Source organism: Meriones unguiculatus, chromosome 6 (genome assembly GCF_030254825.1).
Source record: "Meriones unguiculatus strain TT.TT164.6M chromosome 6, Bangor_MerUng_6.1, whole genome shotgun sequence".
NCBI classification, from domain to species: domain Eukaryota; kingdom Metazoa; phylum Chordata; class Mammalia; order Rodentia; family Muridae; genus Meriones; species Meriones unguiculatus.
Genome location: NC_083354.1, coordinates 43,004,772 through 43,020,379, shown reverse-complemented (window position 1 = coordinate 43,020,379; position 15,608 = coordinate 43,004,772). Strand labels below are relative to the sequence as shown.

At 51.7% G+C, this 15,608-nt stretch overlaps 1 protein-coding gene across 1 annotated transcript in view; it reads right to left on the bottom strand.

The window, feature by feature from the left end:
* Positions 1-5,135, bottom strand: part of Bsn (bassoon presynaptic cytomatrix protein) — a 91,652-nt gene extending 86,517 nt beyond the window's left edge. Inside the window, exon 1 of the mRNA XM_060385278.1 lies at positions 4,788-5,135. Within this exon, the coding sequence (XP_060241261.1) occupies positions 4,788-5,002 (215 nt within the window). The 5' untranslated portion in view covers positions 5,003-5,135. The remainder of the gene's footprint in view (positions 1-4,787) is intronic.
* Between the last annotated feature and the right edge of the window lie 10,473 nt (positions 5,136-15,608).

Genomic DNA, 15,608 nt, shown 5'->3' with positions numbered 1-15,608 from the left:
ACTTTTTAGACTATTCCCTGTGTTATGTGTGCTGAAATTTCCACAGTAAGCTTGTTTGTTTGTTCGTTTTAAATAGCCTGTCTTCTCCTAATTCTCCACTAGAAAAAAAAAATCTAAATTCAGAGCCAGGCACGGCGGCTCACACCTGTAGTCCCTGCCCTTATCCCTGCCACTTGGAAAGCTGAGACAGGCGGAGCAGCCGAGTCCAAGGCCAACCTGGGTTAGGTGATGAATTTCAGGCCAGCTCAGGCTACAGAGTAACACTGTGTCTCTATAAAACAAAGCTAAAACATCTACATTATCTCAACAGCCCACCAGTGCTGGGAACGAGGTCACCAAAGCTGCCTCTTTTTCCCTAGCAAGAAATGCAAAAATGATTGCCCCCTTAAGGTAAAACTGACAATGTCACTATCCTAAAGGAAGGTCACTATACCTGTACTTCCAAAAAAAAACTCGACCACTAGGGCCAAACAAGGCTTCTAAATGACAGGCTTCCAAACCTGGCAACTGCATCCTAGCTTTACAATCTCACAGTAGATTTTGCTAGTCTGTGACTATTAGCTAATACAATAGACCTGGTTGATGCAGACACTGTGCCTGGCAAATCCATTTTGAGAAAGGAAGTTGGTTCCTAGGGTACTCTCACCTATCCAGCAAATAACGAGGTTCTCTGCGCCAGGCTGCGTTTGGCTCGAGATTTCTCTGTGGCCATGAACTAACGGGGAATTTGGGGTTTTGACGGACATTTAGAGACAGGTGTCTCACCTGGCTTTACCCCATCTCTCTCCCAGTCCTTTGCATTTAGCCTCGCTCTTTGCTCACCGTCTCTGCCAAGTTAGACTGCTTTCCTCTTCCCTCCCTCTGCATACTGAATTCCAATAATTTTTCCAGAATGCTTTGGGTGGCCCCCTCCTGAAAATTAACTGTGCCTTTCAAGGCAACCTTCCACACACAGACAGTAAGCTGCCCCGGTTTCCCAGATTATTCGTGATTTGGCTCCTCAAAGAGGGACCTGACCAGCAAGGCTGTGCTCGTGGGTAGGAAAGTATCTTTTTTTTTTTCTTCCATACCTTCCACGTAGCCAAATCCAGTGCTTGTTCTCGAAGGCTAAGATACCTTAGCGAACTTATTGAAGATCAATTTGCACATGACAAAAATTTTACAAACTTGCGGCTGATGTGGACAGGCTGCCTGCCACTGATGTGGACCCTTGGTGTAATTTTTTTTTTTTTTTTTTTTTTTTGAGGCAGGGTTTCTTTGCGTAGCCTTGGCTGTCCTGGACTCTCTTTGTAGATCAGGCTGGCCTCGAACTCCCAGAGATCTGCCTGCCTCCCGGAGTGCTAAGACTAGAGGTGCGCACTGCCACGCCCAACCCCCTTTGTGCAAAACAGCGTTTTTTGGATTTACTTATTTCCTTGTGTGTGAATGTGCGTGAGTCGGTGTGCACTGCTGTGGGAGGGGTGTTCACATCTGTGTTCATGCTGGGAGATGCTAAGTGACGGTCCTGGGTATCGTCTTCAACACTCTCCACTCACCCTTCTGAACCTGGGGCTCTCATGTTCTCGGAGAGGCTGCAAGCCAGGAAGTCTTAGTGATCGCCCTGTCTCGCCCCACAGCTCGGTGCTGGGCTGCAGGTCTGCATGAGATGCCGAGCTGGTTCCGAGCTGGTTCCGAGCTGGTTCTGAGCGCTGGGCTCCCAACTCAGCTTCCTGGCAAACAAACCATCTCTCCATCCCTGCTTTGTGTCATTGTTTTAAGTTTTATCTTTGTGTGTGTGGGTGTTTTGCCTGCCTGTGTGTCTATATGCCCCACGTGCTTGGTGTCCGTGGGGACCAGAAGAGAGTGTCAGATACCCTGGAACTGGAGTTATGGACGGTTGTGACCCAACATGCGGGTGCTGAGGATTGAACCCAGGACCTCCAGGTGTTCTTAACTGTTGAACCATTTCTCTAGTACCCAATAAAGGGAGTTGGGGGAGGGCAGTGGTGGTGGTGGTACTGGGGCTTGAACCCAGGGCCTCACAGGAGCTGGGTAGGCACTCTGCTACCGTACTACCTCCCAGCTCAAAGATTTTCTTTCACAAGTAGTTTCTCGGGTACTTACAGGGTCTGATCTTAATCTGGCGGTATGTCATAGGTACATGTACAGGTACAATTCCATCATCTCGTGCCCTTGCTGTACACTAATACACCTCTATAAATAAAGGAGTGAGTGAATGAATGAATGAGTGATGCCCCTTCCTCTATCAGGATGTAGCCCCTACCAAGTCGATTAGCTTAGAGAGCAGAATCTGAGACAGAGATGAGCTTTCTTTCAGTCTGTCACTGCTCGGGAAAAGCGGAGCTCACAGAACTGTATGAGGTGAACCTGAGGCCAGAAACAGACAATTCTTCCTTGTGGAGAGGCACAGTGCTCAAAGCTCCGCCATCATCCCCACAGGTTGAGAGACAGCGCTATGGGTGTGGCAGCATCGACACTTACTGAATTCAAGTCAGGCTCTTCAGCCTGGAACGCTGGAGCCACCCCCTCACAGAGCCCAAAGCAGCTGCACAGCAGGAGGATAAAAAAACTAACTGAGCTTGAGGTGACAGGAGGTGACATGGCAATAGGAGAGAACCAGGATTCAACTCCCTAGGAATCTCACTTTTGTTCTATGAGATTAAAAAAGTAACTGTACCTTCTTTTGACCCTTTCCCCTATACCGTGAGGTTTCTGACAGCCACAAAATTCAAGATCTTGTTGGAAAGAAACATATCCCTGTGCAATGCTCTTTGCTGAACACCTAGAGGCTCATGTCATGGGGCTTCTTCTCCATCAATGGGCCAATCTGTTCATCGGTATCACGGAACAGAACATGCTAAATTTGGTATCAGGTACCTGAGACATGCTGGTGAGAGGAATCAGAAGCCATTCCAACCCTGAAGGAGAGACAGACAGATAGACAGAGCAGCTGTCTGCTTAGCTGAGATGCTGTGAGAAACTGACTAGCAGGGGTAAGAATGACTCGTACCCACTAAGGGTCCTCAGTCTTGAGGACAAACCACCAGCTGACAAACCACCAGCTCACCTCCTGAGGCTGAAGGCTGAAGGACCTCAGGAACACAGGCCCGTGTGTGAGCCCTGCCCACAGCTGGCAAGATGGGCTGCGGCTGCTAGATCCAGCAAAGGCCCACGGTTTCTGCACACATGGCCGTGGTTGGGTCTGCCTTGTGGCAGGGTGTACAGGTAGAATAGAAATGGACGTCCCGTGTGGGCTATGTCCAGCGGCCTCTTTTCTGTCCCCCTACGCTGCCATGTCTTTCCAAAATACCATATGCTTGTCTCTGCAACATCTGATAAACAGCTAGCAGGGTAGCCGGTTTGGTTAACCGGGAGGAAAATGGTAAATTCCCCATACAGGGCTCTCAACAACGAGGTGTTTTTCCATTCAGCTGTAGCTCTTCCTTGGAGGGAGAGAACTGAAGTCTGATGAGCCTCTTTCTCAAGCTAAAGCCCAAACAGCAACTCAACATGCAGCAAGATGGACAGTGCTCGCAGGCAGGGCTAAGGGCTGTGCACTGCTCAACTGCATTACTGTAACAGCAAATGTAAAACGGGCAAATTCCGCCCCGAAAAGGGATGTTCGCAGGCTGGCTTGTCTGAGACAGGTTTCAGGCTACTAACATGTCTTCACCCCTGTGAGTTGCCTAAGAAATGACTTCTGTCTGAGCAAATAAACACGGAGGCATAGTTGGGCATCTGGAGAAGCAGAAATTATTCTTCCTTGGAGTTTTTTTGTGTTCCGGAGAAGGCAAAGCAACATATATTTTGCAGCTTCAAACGGAGATGGGAGCATCTCCCCCCTCCCCCCAGCAAGGGTTACGCTACTCCCCAGGCCCAACTGGTGTAAAAATACCGTCTTCCATTTTACCCTGTCATCTCTTGGTAGTCTTGAGGCGGCTGACTGAAGATTAGCGTCCGCACCCTCTGCATCCAGTACAACTTGTTTTTGCAGAATCTGGGCTGGTGAACCCCTACAACAAGCTGGGCTCAAAATCCTGCCCAGACTTACTGTCTAAACCATTCTATGTGGGTTTCAGCCTTGCCACAGGCTGGAGGTGTTGCTCTAAACCATTAAGCCGTGAGTTCGTATCTGGTGGGAGGTAATTCAATAGCGTTTTTTGCTTCACCTGAAAGTGTTCACTAACCCTTGATCAAAGCACATGACTGTATCATCGGGCCTGAGAGTATCCGGTGGGCAGTTTTCCTTTCCTCAGAGACAGTGACAGCCACCGAATGCTTAAGGAAAGCAAAAGCCCAAGTTCATGATTCAACTATCCCCATCTCTCCCTGTTCCTGGCGGTGACTTATCTTCCCTGACAGCCACTCCCATTGTGCTCTCCCTCGACCCAACACAATGGACATATGCAGACACGGGCGGACACGGAGGGTGTCTTCCATCCCACGGCTCCCCTGTGCAGAGGGACCAGGCTAAGGTTACATAAGCCCCTCCTGAGCTGTTGGGCCCCTGTGCTATGGGGAAGAGAATTGGGGGGTTGTGACGAAGTCACGGTCTGCAGGCCTTGACTAACCCTGTACTCACCATCCTGTCCTGTCAAGGCGGGGCAGCTGGAAACCTAGGGTCGCCCCCTCCTCGGCCACCGAGCTCAGCCCAACCCGGCAGGACGCGGAGAGCAGGCAGACCCGGACCTGGCTGTCCACTAGATCGTGGGGTTCCAGGCCCCAGCCCCAGACTCGGACCGTAGCTCCCTGCCCCCCCCCCCGGGTGCCCAGACGCCCGCTCTTACCTGCTCGGGCCGGGGCCGGGGCCGGGGCCGGGGATGGGCCCGAGGCCAGGGGCCGGGGGTCCGGTCGCTCGCGCAGCGGCAGCCGCGGGGAGCTGTCCGCCGCCAGCTAGTGCTGAAGGAGGCTTCCCTGCTCCGGGGCCCGGACCCTGCCCAGAGCCTCCGGGGGGCAGCGGCCCTTCGCCCGCGCCGCCCTCCAGGCTGGCCTCGTTGCCCATGGCGGGCGGGCGGGCGGGCGGGGTCGGGGTCGCACTGCGCCCGGGCCGGCGGCTCCCGGGCGGCGCTCACACTCTCCGCTCCACCGCCGCTGCCGCCATCTCCCAGCTCGGCTCGCGCCGCCGCCCGCTGCTGCGCATGCGCGCCGCGCGCGCCCCTGCACACGCCCCCCCCTCCCCGCGCGCGCTCACGCCAGCCCGTGAAGGCTCGTGTCCACGCGCCGGCTCCGGGGGCGCCGGGAAGAGGGCCCCGAACCCGCGCATGCGCCCTCCGCGGACGGCGGGTGGTGAACGCAGCCCGGCTGCGGGGGGCCGGCGGGCCGCTGCCCAGTGCTGGACCTCAGCAGCCAGCGAGCGGAGAGCGGGAAGTGGCGGCCTACGCACGCAACGCCGGTCCTTAGGAGGTCGAGGCAGGGAAATCAGGGCCATCCTCAGGTGTGTGGGAAGTTCGAGGCCAGCCTGCCCCAGGCTATCTTAAAAGACGAGCCCGACAAGAGGGCTCCACGGGGGAAGGTGCTTGCGGCCAAGTCGGACCCCTTGCGTTAGGGACCCACATGGTGAAAGGAGATAAACAACTTCCATACGCTGTTCTCCCGTCCGGCCAGCCGTAAACACATACAAATAAAAGTGTCTTCCTGTAAAAGAAGGGCCGAAGAGATGAGTTAGCAGTTAAGAACGTTTACTGCGCTTGCGGAGGACCTGAGTAGGTTAGGGTTCCCAGCACCCATGTCAGTGACCTTACAACTGTCTAATTTTAGTTCCAGAAGGATGCTATGACTCTAGCCTCGGTAAACAGCAGCACTCAGGGGCACAGACTCACGCACATGGGCCTCCTATTACAAATAGTAGCCATAGCGGGACAATAGTGGCCCACGCCTTTAATCCCAGCACTCAGGGAGGCGGAGGCAGGCGGATCTCTTGAGTTCGAGGCCAGCCTCGTCTATGGAATGAGTTCCAGGACAGCCAAGAGCTGTCCATAAAGAGCTGTCTGAAAAAAATAAATATATAAAATACTTTTAAAGAGAAAGAAAGAAGAGAGGGAAAGGAAAAAGAAATAGAGGAAAGGGAAAGGACGGGGAAATGTATCCCTGTCCACAGCCTGAAATCAGTGATACTTTGTATCCTTAAGAACCAGACACTGCGGGGCACACCTCTATCCCCGGTGCTTGGCGGGGGGAGCTCTGTGAGACTCCAGCCTTGTTTACATAGAAAGCCCCAGGACAAACTATGGTAGGACTTCCCTTTGACTAATCTGAATGTAGCAGGCTGGGCTGGTGGCTAAAGCGTAGTGAGAACAGGCCTCTGTGAGAGGCCACCATCAGAGGACGCAGAGGAGTTTGAAAGGCAGATGAACAGGAGTCTGTTCAGGGGTGCAAAGTCGTAGAAGGAGAGAGAAAATGTTGGGGCTAGACTGTCAGGGACTGGGTGGCTGCGGGCTGCAAAAACACCATTCAGATAGCAGTGGACATCATCTGGGATTCAGACTGAGGACTAGTCCCAGAGATCCAGGGCCTCGGGAAGCACCCCAGGGACAGAGGTTGTGCAGGCTCTGGACAATGACACTGGGGACAGGAAAGAGACTGATACTTATTAGTGGCCTTGAGCTGTGGCCCTCAGGGATTGTCCAGGAGAAGGCTTGTGAGTTTCCCACTCACTAACCTGAGAGCTTACTCAATTTCTTTCCTCTCTCTCACGTTAAGGAAGGGGTGGGGTGGCAAGGGGGATGGGAGAGAAGAAAGACAGGGCAAGCAAGGCAGTATAGCAGTGTCTGGCATTGCCTGGCGCCAGTGACACCTTGTCTAAGGGAGCTGGTAGAGACAGGCGTGGAAGCCTCCTGGCTTCTCACACAGGCCTCAGACGCTTTCCTGAGAGAGGACATCTTCTGTAAAATCCAGACTATATTCTAAACCATTTGTGGCTTTATAAATCATGGCCATATAGGAGGGCTTAAGTAACTTGACTCCACCGTTTAATAAATCCATTTCATTCTCCTAATGATGAAGAATGTATTAAATAGCAGAAGTTCTAACCTGCCGGGTTGCACACTCCTTTAACCAGGGAGGCAGAGGCAGGTGGGTCTCCCTTAGAGGCCAGCCTGGTCTACAGAGTGAGTTTCCGAGCAGCCTGGTCCACACAGAGAAACACTGTCTCAAAAAGCCGAAACAAAACAAGTTCTCACCTGACCTGGAATAATCCAGGTGACCACCAATGGACAGACCCGTGCTGTCTGTTCAGAAAAGGTAGCCCCGCCCTTCCTCCAAGCCTCCAAAGCACTCTCTCCGTCACAAACTCTGTGATGGAGCAGGTGAGAAACAGAAAGAATTCAGAGACACCCCCCTCCCATGTCCCAGTGTTTTCTGACCTGTCTGCTGTCCTTCTGGCTAAACCCCCTGGCCTGTCTGGGACTGAGGGAGGAGAGCCTGTCCCATGAGGTCCCTGCTGTGCTTCCTCCTTTGCTGAACAGCTGACTCTGGTTCTTGTCTGGTGACTACATGTGAACAGGTATCACACGGGTCAACACCTCACACGGGACCTTGGACTCACTGAGCCCCTATTTCCTAGTGTGCAAAGTTGGGGCGTTAGTAGGCCCTCTAACGAAGAAGGCTGCGAGGGTGGAGTCGCCGGTGGAGGTAACCCACGAACGTGAGAGTCCAGTACATAACGAGAACGCTGCCGTTCTCTATCCCCCCTGTGGTGTCTCAAATTTGGGGGATTGGTGACACACACACACACATGATGGCCAGGGGGCCTGACTATGTCCCATACTAGACTGTTTCAGCTTCACAAACAACCGCTAGTGCGACATTGTGAAAACTTGACTCGGGGAGACAAAATGTCTACTTCATCCAGATAGAGCACCAAAAACAAGCAAAAGGAACAATTCCACCAAGATCCAATTTGGCAAGCCAATGAGTTTATTGGACTTACCTACAGAGCATGGATGACGCCAAAGCAGCCATCTGACAGAAAAGTATCACACCTAACATAAATGACAACTTCCCCATAGATGGAGTCTCCCTGCCCCCACCTTCAGAAAACCTTCCATCCTTTACACAGTGTAGCACTTTCCAAGACCACAAACCTCGTGCAATTAGGGCAGAACTGCACACAGTGGGCAAGAAGGTGCAAAACAGGGATGGCTGGGGTCTTGGGTAAGGGTCCCGACCCTACTATGAAGGAATATCAACAGGTGCCATCTTGCGGGGCGCTGCCGAATAGTCACGCCTGCTTCTGAGGAAGGTCGTAAGAGCTGAGGTGTTCAGAGGATGGTCAGTGGCCTACAGGAGGTGGGTTGGGCCGGGTGGAAGGGGAGAACCATGGCTTTTTGTTTCTGTAGAAATCATGTAAGTTGTGGCTTTCCACAGATTCAAGTCAACATGTCCCTAGTTCCTGCGGGAGTAATTAGCCCTACCCAGCCAGGGGGCGTGGGGAGTTGTTCTCCTGGGGGGAGTCCTGGCTGTAAGCAGACCTCCAGGGTCCTTGCTACCTTGGTGACAAAGGGCGTGCACAGTGGACCCCAGGGGGCCTGGAGGTGCCGGCTAGTGATGCGCTCCCTCCCACAGTCAAACACTTGCATTCCGTCTGAGCAGCACCCCCGGAACACGCCTTTCCTTCTACCCCCATCGTTCGTCCCAAGGACCCCTGCCGATGACACCAGCCCCTGGTGGTCTAGGACTCTGGACTCAGTCTCCCGTTTTCCTTTCCTGCCCTGAGCCGACTCCATCTTCTCCGAGTAGACGGGGCTTCTCCACAGAAAGCTCTCATCCAGCCTGTCTGCCTGGCAGAACCTCAGCGGGTCGTTAGGGACTGACCACTGCACTTGCTTCTCCGTGCTGCTCTGAGCGTTCTTCTCACCTGCGCTTTCCAGAAGTTCTACCACCAGCCGGGGTGAAAAGCCCCTCAGGGAGACCTTTGACCTTCACTCCCAAATCACCGTATTTAGGCTGCTGACCTGATGAGAACAGAGAGCATGAAGAGTCTGTACTCACGGAGGGGCTGTTGGCAAGCCGTCTTCACTCAGGGAAATTCACTGAACTTGACGGTAAAACAGCTGTGGGGCCTCTGGTATCATTTCCTCGGAGGCCCAGCTGCTGTCTCTCCAGGGACAGCGCGGACTTGAAGACTCCTCAGGAGTTTCCCAGCCCCTAAGCCTCCCTAGCTGAATGCTTCTTCCCACCTTGGTATGCGGGCAACACAGTGGCAGACGTTTCTGGGCAAATCCAGATGGGAGAAGAGTCGACTTCCGCCCCAAAGGGGAGTGGATGGATGGACATGCACGTGTTTGCCTCTACAGCCTGGACACCGAGACACTTGCAAAAGATGAGAGGGAAGGCAGATGGAACATGCCTGTGATCCTGGGCCTTACAAGGTGGCGGGGAGGAAGACTGACAGCCTGCCTGAGCTAAACAATGACTTCGCTGAAGTGATGGTTCAGCAGTCAAGACTGGCTGGTCTTCCAGAACAGTGATCCTCAACCTATGGGTGTGTCCCCTTTACCCCCAAAAATAATACAGAAGGATTCATAACAGTATCAAAGTTATAGTTATGAAGGAGCAACAAAATAATGTTATGGTTAAGGGTCGCCCCAACATGAAGAACTGTACTAAAGGGTCACAGCGTGAGGAAGGCTGAGAACCCCTGCTTCACAGTGACCCGAGTTCAATTTCCAGTATCCACGTGATAGTTCAAAATAACCTGTAATTTCATTTCTGGGGCCTCCTCTGGCCTCAGGAGGCATCAGGCACACAGACCTGAAGTGCACTGGAAAAAACACCCAGCACATTATAAAAAAAATAAAAATAAAAAAAAGGTTACGGAGGTTAAAGAAGGAGTTTCAATGGCAAGAAGACTGGGCTGTGAGGTGGCCCAGTCAAGAAACACCTTGCCACACGCATCAGAACCCGAGTTTGGATCCCCAGCGTGTAAAAGCCTGGACGTGCAGTCTACTTGTAGACCCATAAATAAGAACCCACAGAAGTCTACAGCCAATCAGCCACGCTCTTCCGGGTGTGGTGGGAGATCCTGTCTCAAAAACTAAGGCAGAGAATAATTAAAACACCTGATGTCAACCTCCGGCTTCCACACGCGTGCGCACGCACACGAATCAGTGGGTATGCCGTTCCCCCACCCCCACCCCCACCCTGCCACATGCACACACGAATCAGTGCGTGCACAGTTCCTGCCACCCTCACACCCAAAGAAAGAGGAAGAAAAGAGCAGGCGGTAGGTCAGAGGTGGATGGGGCTAAGAAAGGATGGCTTGGCTGGGGAGGTGGCTCAGTGATTGAAATGCTCATCACAAAAGCATAAGGACCTTAGTTCAGACCTGTTGCAGCCCGCAAAAACGCCAGGTGGGCTTGAAGGTGGAGACGGGATCCCCTATTGTCAGGCTCTGGGTTTGACGGCTAGACCCTGTCTCTGTAAATGGGATGAAGAGTGTTTGAAGGTGTTTGGTTTGTTTTTTCGAGACAGGATTTCTCTGTGTAGCCTTTGCTGTCCCGACTTGCTTTGTAGACCAGGCTGGCCTGGAACTCGCATTGATCTACCTGTCTCTGCCTCTGCCTCTGCCTCTTAGAGTGCTGGGATCACAGGCGTGTACCATCATGCCTGGCCTGAAGATGATTCTTAATACCGACCTCAGGCCTCCACATGAGCACACATGTAACATGTATGCATACCCACATATAAGCACAACACAATGGAAAAAGAGGACCTGGAGAGATGGCTCAGCAGGTAAAAGCGCATACTGCTCTTCCAGAGGACCCAAGTTTGGTTCCCTCACCCTTGGCAGTCGGTTCCGGGTCAGTTACTCCAGGTCCAGAGGATCCAATGCCTTTGTCCTGTCCAGACACCTGCACTCAGGTACACAGTTCCCATACAAACACACACCCATACAGATAATGAATAGGTACAGAAATAATTTTTAATTGACAAAATATTTAAAATGAGCCTTTAGCCCCAGCACTTGGGAGGTCGAGGCAGGTAGATACTCTCTCCATGTGTTGTTTACCTTTACGTAGAGTTCCAGGACAGCCAGGGCTACACAGAGAAACCCTGTCTCAAACCAAAAACGAGCCTTTAAACTCAGCACTCAGGGGTCAGAGTCAGGAGGATCTCTTTGAGTTCCAGGACTGCCAGGACCACCTACAGAGAACAGGAAGGAAGGAAGGAAGGAAGGAAGGAAGGAAGGAAGGAAGGAAGGAAGGAAGGAAACAGAAAAAATAAAGGAAAAGAAGAAGAAAGAAAGAAAAGGAAAGGAAGAAAAAGAAAAAAAGGCAGACAGAAAGAAAAGAAGAAATGAAAAAAATGGGGGAAAAAACTAACGCCAGCACTAGGAGATCCAATGCCCTCTTCTGGCCTTCTCAGGCACTGTATGAATATGATGCCTAGAAACACACTCAAACAGACACACATATAAAAAATAAATTTAGAACAACTTTAAAATGGGAAAAAAACATACATGCAAAAGGAAAGAATGGCTATGTTGTGGGATCCACTTAAATCCAACATAACTCAAACGCCAGGTCAATGCAGCTAACAAAAATTTATTATAATCAAGATGCTGCTAACTGATCAGGGCTGCAGAACAGACTTGGGGGCTGAACTATGACCCTGAAGGGACGTCGTACAGCATATTTAAAGGATGAAACCATAGAGTGAGGGGGATCAGGGTGGGCTAGCATTGTCCAATCACTGTCCCTCCTATTGAGCGGGGGAGTTTCTATCAGTCCAGATGGGAGTTGGCTCCTGGGCCTGAGAACATGACCTTAGCTGACCTGGCCAGCAAGACGGAGAAGTTGTCCTTGAGATGTCTGGACTCACACAACTGTCTCCTTACACGCTGTCCCTGAGATGGCTGCACTCAGACAACCGTCTCCTTACAAGTTGTCCCTGAGACATCTGGACTCGGACAACAATCTCCTTACAAGAGAAGCCGTTCAGCTATTGGGAAGTTCCCAGCTCCTCTAGGGCCTGGGACCTTGAACTTAGTTTCTCCTTATGATTAAATGGAGTCTGAAAGGAAATGGTAGTACTTAGAATAAGTTGGGTTTTTTGTTGTTGTTGTTGTTTTTTGCTTGTTCCCAACAGCTGAGGACAATCTGAGATGTTGGGATGGCACAGACACTTAGGACTGTTTTAGAGCGACTAGGAGAAGTCATGCTTACCTACTGGACTCCCTAACCTACCCTTTCTGAGGCCATCTTGCCATTTGTCTTACCTCCCAAGGAGATGCAACTCCCCCGCTCCCACTCCTCCACTGGGTGGGATAAACAGAAACAGAACTGAAAGGGAAAAGGCTGTCCTGGCACCCCCGACAGACAAAGGGAATCAGACAAGGAGACCTTATCCTGTCCTGCCCAGGTGTACGCCTGCCCCCCACCCACCCCACCCTGCCTAAACAAACTCATTTGTATCCTTTAGTCTTCAGCTGGCCAAGTTCCTGGAAGAACAGGAAAAAGAAGCAAGCTACAAAGTGTAGAATTCACCGGATGTTTTCCCCATGTGTAACCTTTCCGGCTGCAGTGGGCAAATCTTTACTTGCATTATGAAGAGGCAGTTAAAAAAAAAATCATCAGAAACGTTTGCTACTAGCATAACCTCACCGCCCCTGCATATTGCTCCCAAGAAGGCTAATTAAGCCCCACTGCTATTAGAGTTCTACACTTTCCAAGGCTTGTTATGACAAGAAAAAATAATGAAGCTGTGGTTTCTACAAGTTGTAAACATCCAAGTCAAAACACGCCGCTCTCCTCGCCCCTCTGCACTCCCCGGGGCAGGCCTCTGGGCTGGCTCTGCCCAGCTCACTAATGTACACCACGTTCATCCTCTTCCAATGCCTGCTCTACTCCTCAGTGCCAGAGAGCCCCCTGAGGCTGGTCCTCGAGGAGCTGTTTGTAGGAGAAAGACAGACATACAAATTGTTCCTAATAAACTACAGAAAATGCCCAGCCTGAGTCTCTGTTTTCTCTTCCCAGAATCTCTATTTAGTGCCCTTCACCTTCACCATGGACGGTGGAGAGCAGGCCTCTGTGAGAAGTCATGCCCTCATGCTGTACCCGAGTACCTAGGTAAGCACCTTTAAGACAGCAGAGGTTCAGACATGCCTCATTTCAGGGGAAGAGACAGTTCACTTGGCGGCCTATCACCATTCCGCACCTGTTCAGGGGAGACCTTCAAGAGGGTCCCTGACTTTATACCTCCCCTACACCTTCCTCATACAAACCCACAGAATTCCTGAGAATTACACTTTACTACGTGGGACCTTGCACTGTAGGAAAAAGCCACTGTCTTCACTGCTTTCCATCCGTGTCCCAGTCAGGGTGGTCGGATTGTCCTGTCGTCTTTACTGAGTGCTTTGGAAGGTCCCAGGAGCTACCAGAAAAGCTTCTGCCTTCCAGGATAGAAAAACAGCATAAGGACAGAACCAAAGTCACTGAGAGAAAAACAAGGAAGATTGTAAGAGCTTCAAGGCAAAGGCGCCCTGGTCTCTGCCAGGATGGATCTGTTTCAATCAGTTAAATTAGACTGATATCTTTGGAGTTACGCTCTAGAAATACAAGAGAGAATCAAGACTGTTGAACGCATTATGTCTTCACTTCAGCTTGTGATCTCCAAGTCTAACCTTTGCCAGTCTGCTGCTCAAAACAGGCCCTGGACCCAAAGCACTTGGTCCCTGGCCCTCAGTGCTGGCCCACTGTCCTGACCTGCAGCAGTGACTATAACCATAGCATCACCACACCAGATAGTGCGGCTGACCCCACACTCAGACAGCGGGGTTGTCTGAGGAGACGCTTCGCTGGCTGCCCCAGAAACTGGGCAGGGTAGGAGCAGGTATCAGCTGGGCAGCAACATCTGGGTTACCACTGCTATTTCTGTATTGCTAACCCTTCCAGCTGGGAGGCCTGGTGCGGGCATCAGCTTTCTGGGAAGGCAGTCTTTCTGACAAAGAGCTGACCGTGCAGACTGAGAATTCCAAGTGACTCCGGGCGAAGGACAGACTCCATCTGTTATAAGCAGAAAGGCCAAGTGTGCCACTCAGTTGCTTTCCCCATCTTCATTAATGCTAATTTCACACAGGCTCACCCCTCCCCAGGCCCAACCCTGCTCCAGGAATGGCCTGCTCCAAGAATGGCCCTCTCTGAGCCTGCCGGGAGTGTGCTGCCTCAGGGCCCACAGCAGGGCTGGGGGGGAGGGGGCAATGGTTCCCCCCTGAACCCACAGTCAGTAAGTACTTCCTCAAACTCTCATTGCACTACATTTCTTTTCACTTTAGTTGTTTGATTTTTGAGACAGGATCTCAGTATGCAGCCCTGGCTAGTCCTGGCCAGTCTGGAACTTGCTGTGTGGACCAGGCTGGCCTCAAAGTCACATTACTCCACTTGTCTCCTGAATTCTGGAATTAAAGATAGGCACCGGCATACGCAGCCGGGTAACCTTGAACCTTTCCTACATTTACCTCTCCAGAGCTGGGATTACAGGTGTCCACCAGCACAGCTGGTTTACGTGGTGCTGTGGATGGAATTCAGGGCAAACACTACCCACTGAGCTGCACCCCAGCCTTCACTCTAACCTCCACACTAGACACAGGAACACACATACACACACACCCCGCATGCTCCTCCATCCAGCTGAGCTCATCCAAAACAAAGCCAGCCTAAAGAGAACCCATTTTCATCCTCAGAGTCCACCCACCGCCTGCTGTCACAGATTGGACCAGCTCCTTGCTCCTCCTCTCTTCCCCAAAACCTTTTACAAGAGAGGTTCTAAGCCTTCCAGTGTTTCTCAACCTCCCTAATGCTGCGACCACTCAATATCCCTCATGTTGTGTTGACCCAACCATAAAAAATATTTCATTGCTACTTTGTAACTAAGTTTGCTGCTGTTGAGATTCATAATGTAAGTATCTGTTTTCTGATGGTCTTAGGTGACCCCTCTGAGAAGGTCATTTGGCCCTTCTGAGGTGACCCACAGTCTGAGAACCAGTGTGAGTTCTCAACCTTAGATTCCCTTAGAATCAAAGAGAGGTGGGGAGTGATCCTGGGGCACTGGGTTCAAGTCTCCAAAGGAAGCCTGGCCTGGCCTGAGCCTGTCCCCATTTTGGCAGGCTCCAAACTTACCAGTCTCTGTATCCTGAGACCGAGATACCCTGTGGGCAGAAGACAGCTGCCTTGCTGGCCAGATCACCCGCTTTCCCAGTGTGGGCCAGGAGCTGCACCCTGTGAGGAAAGGCATTCTCTGGTGTTTGGGGCACCCGGGCACAGGGTCCACACAGAGACCAGTTCCCCATCTCTAGTTGTTATTCCCGTTAGTCCTTTGCCCAGACTAAGGGAGCTCCAACAGCACAACCAGTTGTGTGCTACCTGCCAGCCAAGATCCCCCAGAACCCACATACCTCGTCAGGCTATCTCCTCCCTCTCGGGCTCCAGCAAGGAGAGAGTCCAACAACCCCAAGCTGTGGAAGTTAAGACTCCATGGGACACGAGGTCTTAAAATAAGAGAGCGCTGGGAGAGGGAAGGGGCAAAGGGCGAGGTCTCCCCACCCCCTTTTATTTATTTGTTAGTCTGAACCAGAGAACAACTTTCGGGAGTCCGTTTTCTTGCCAACATAC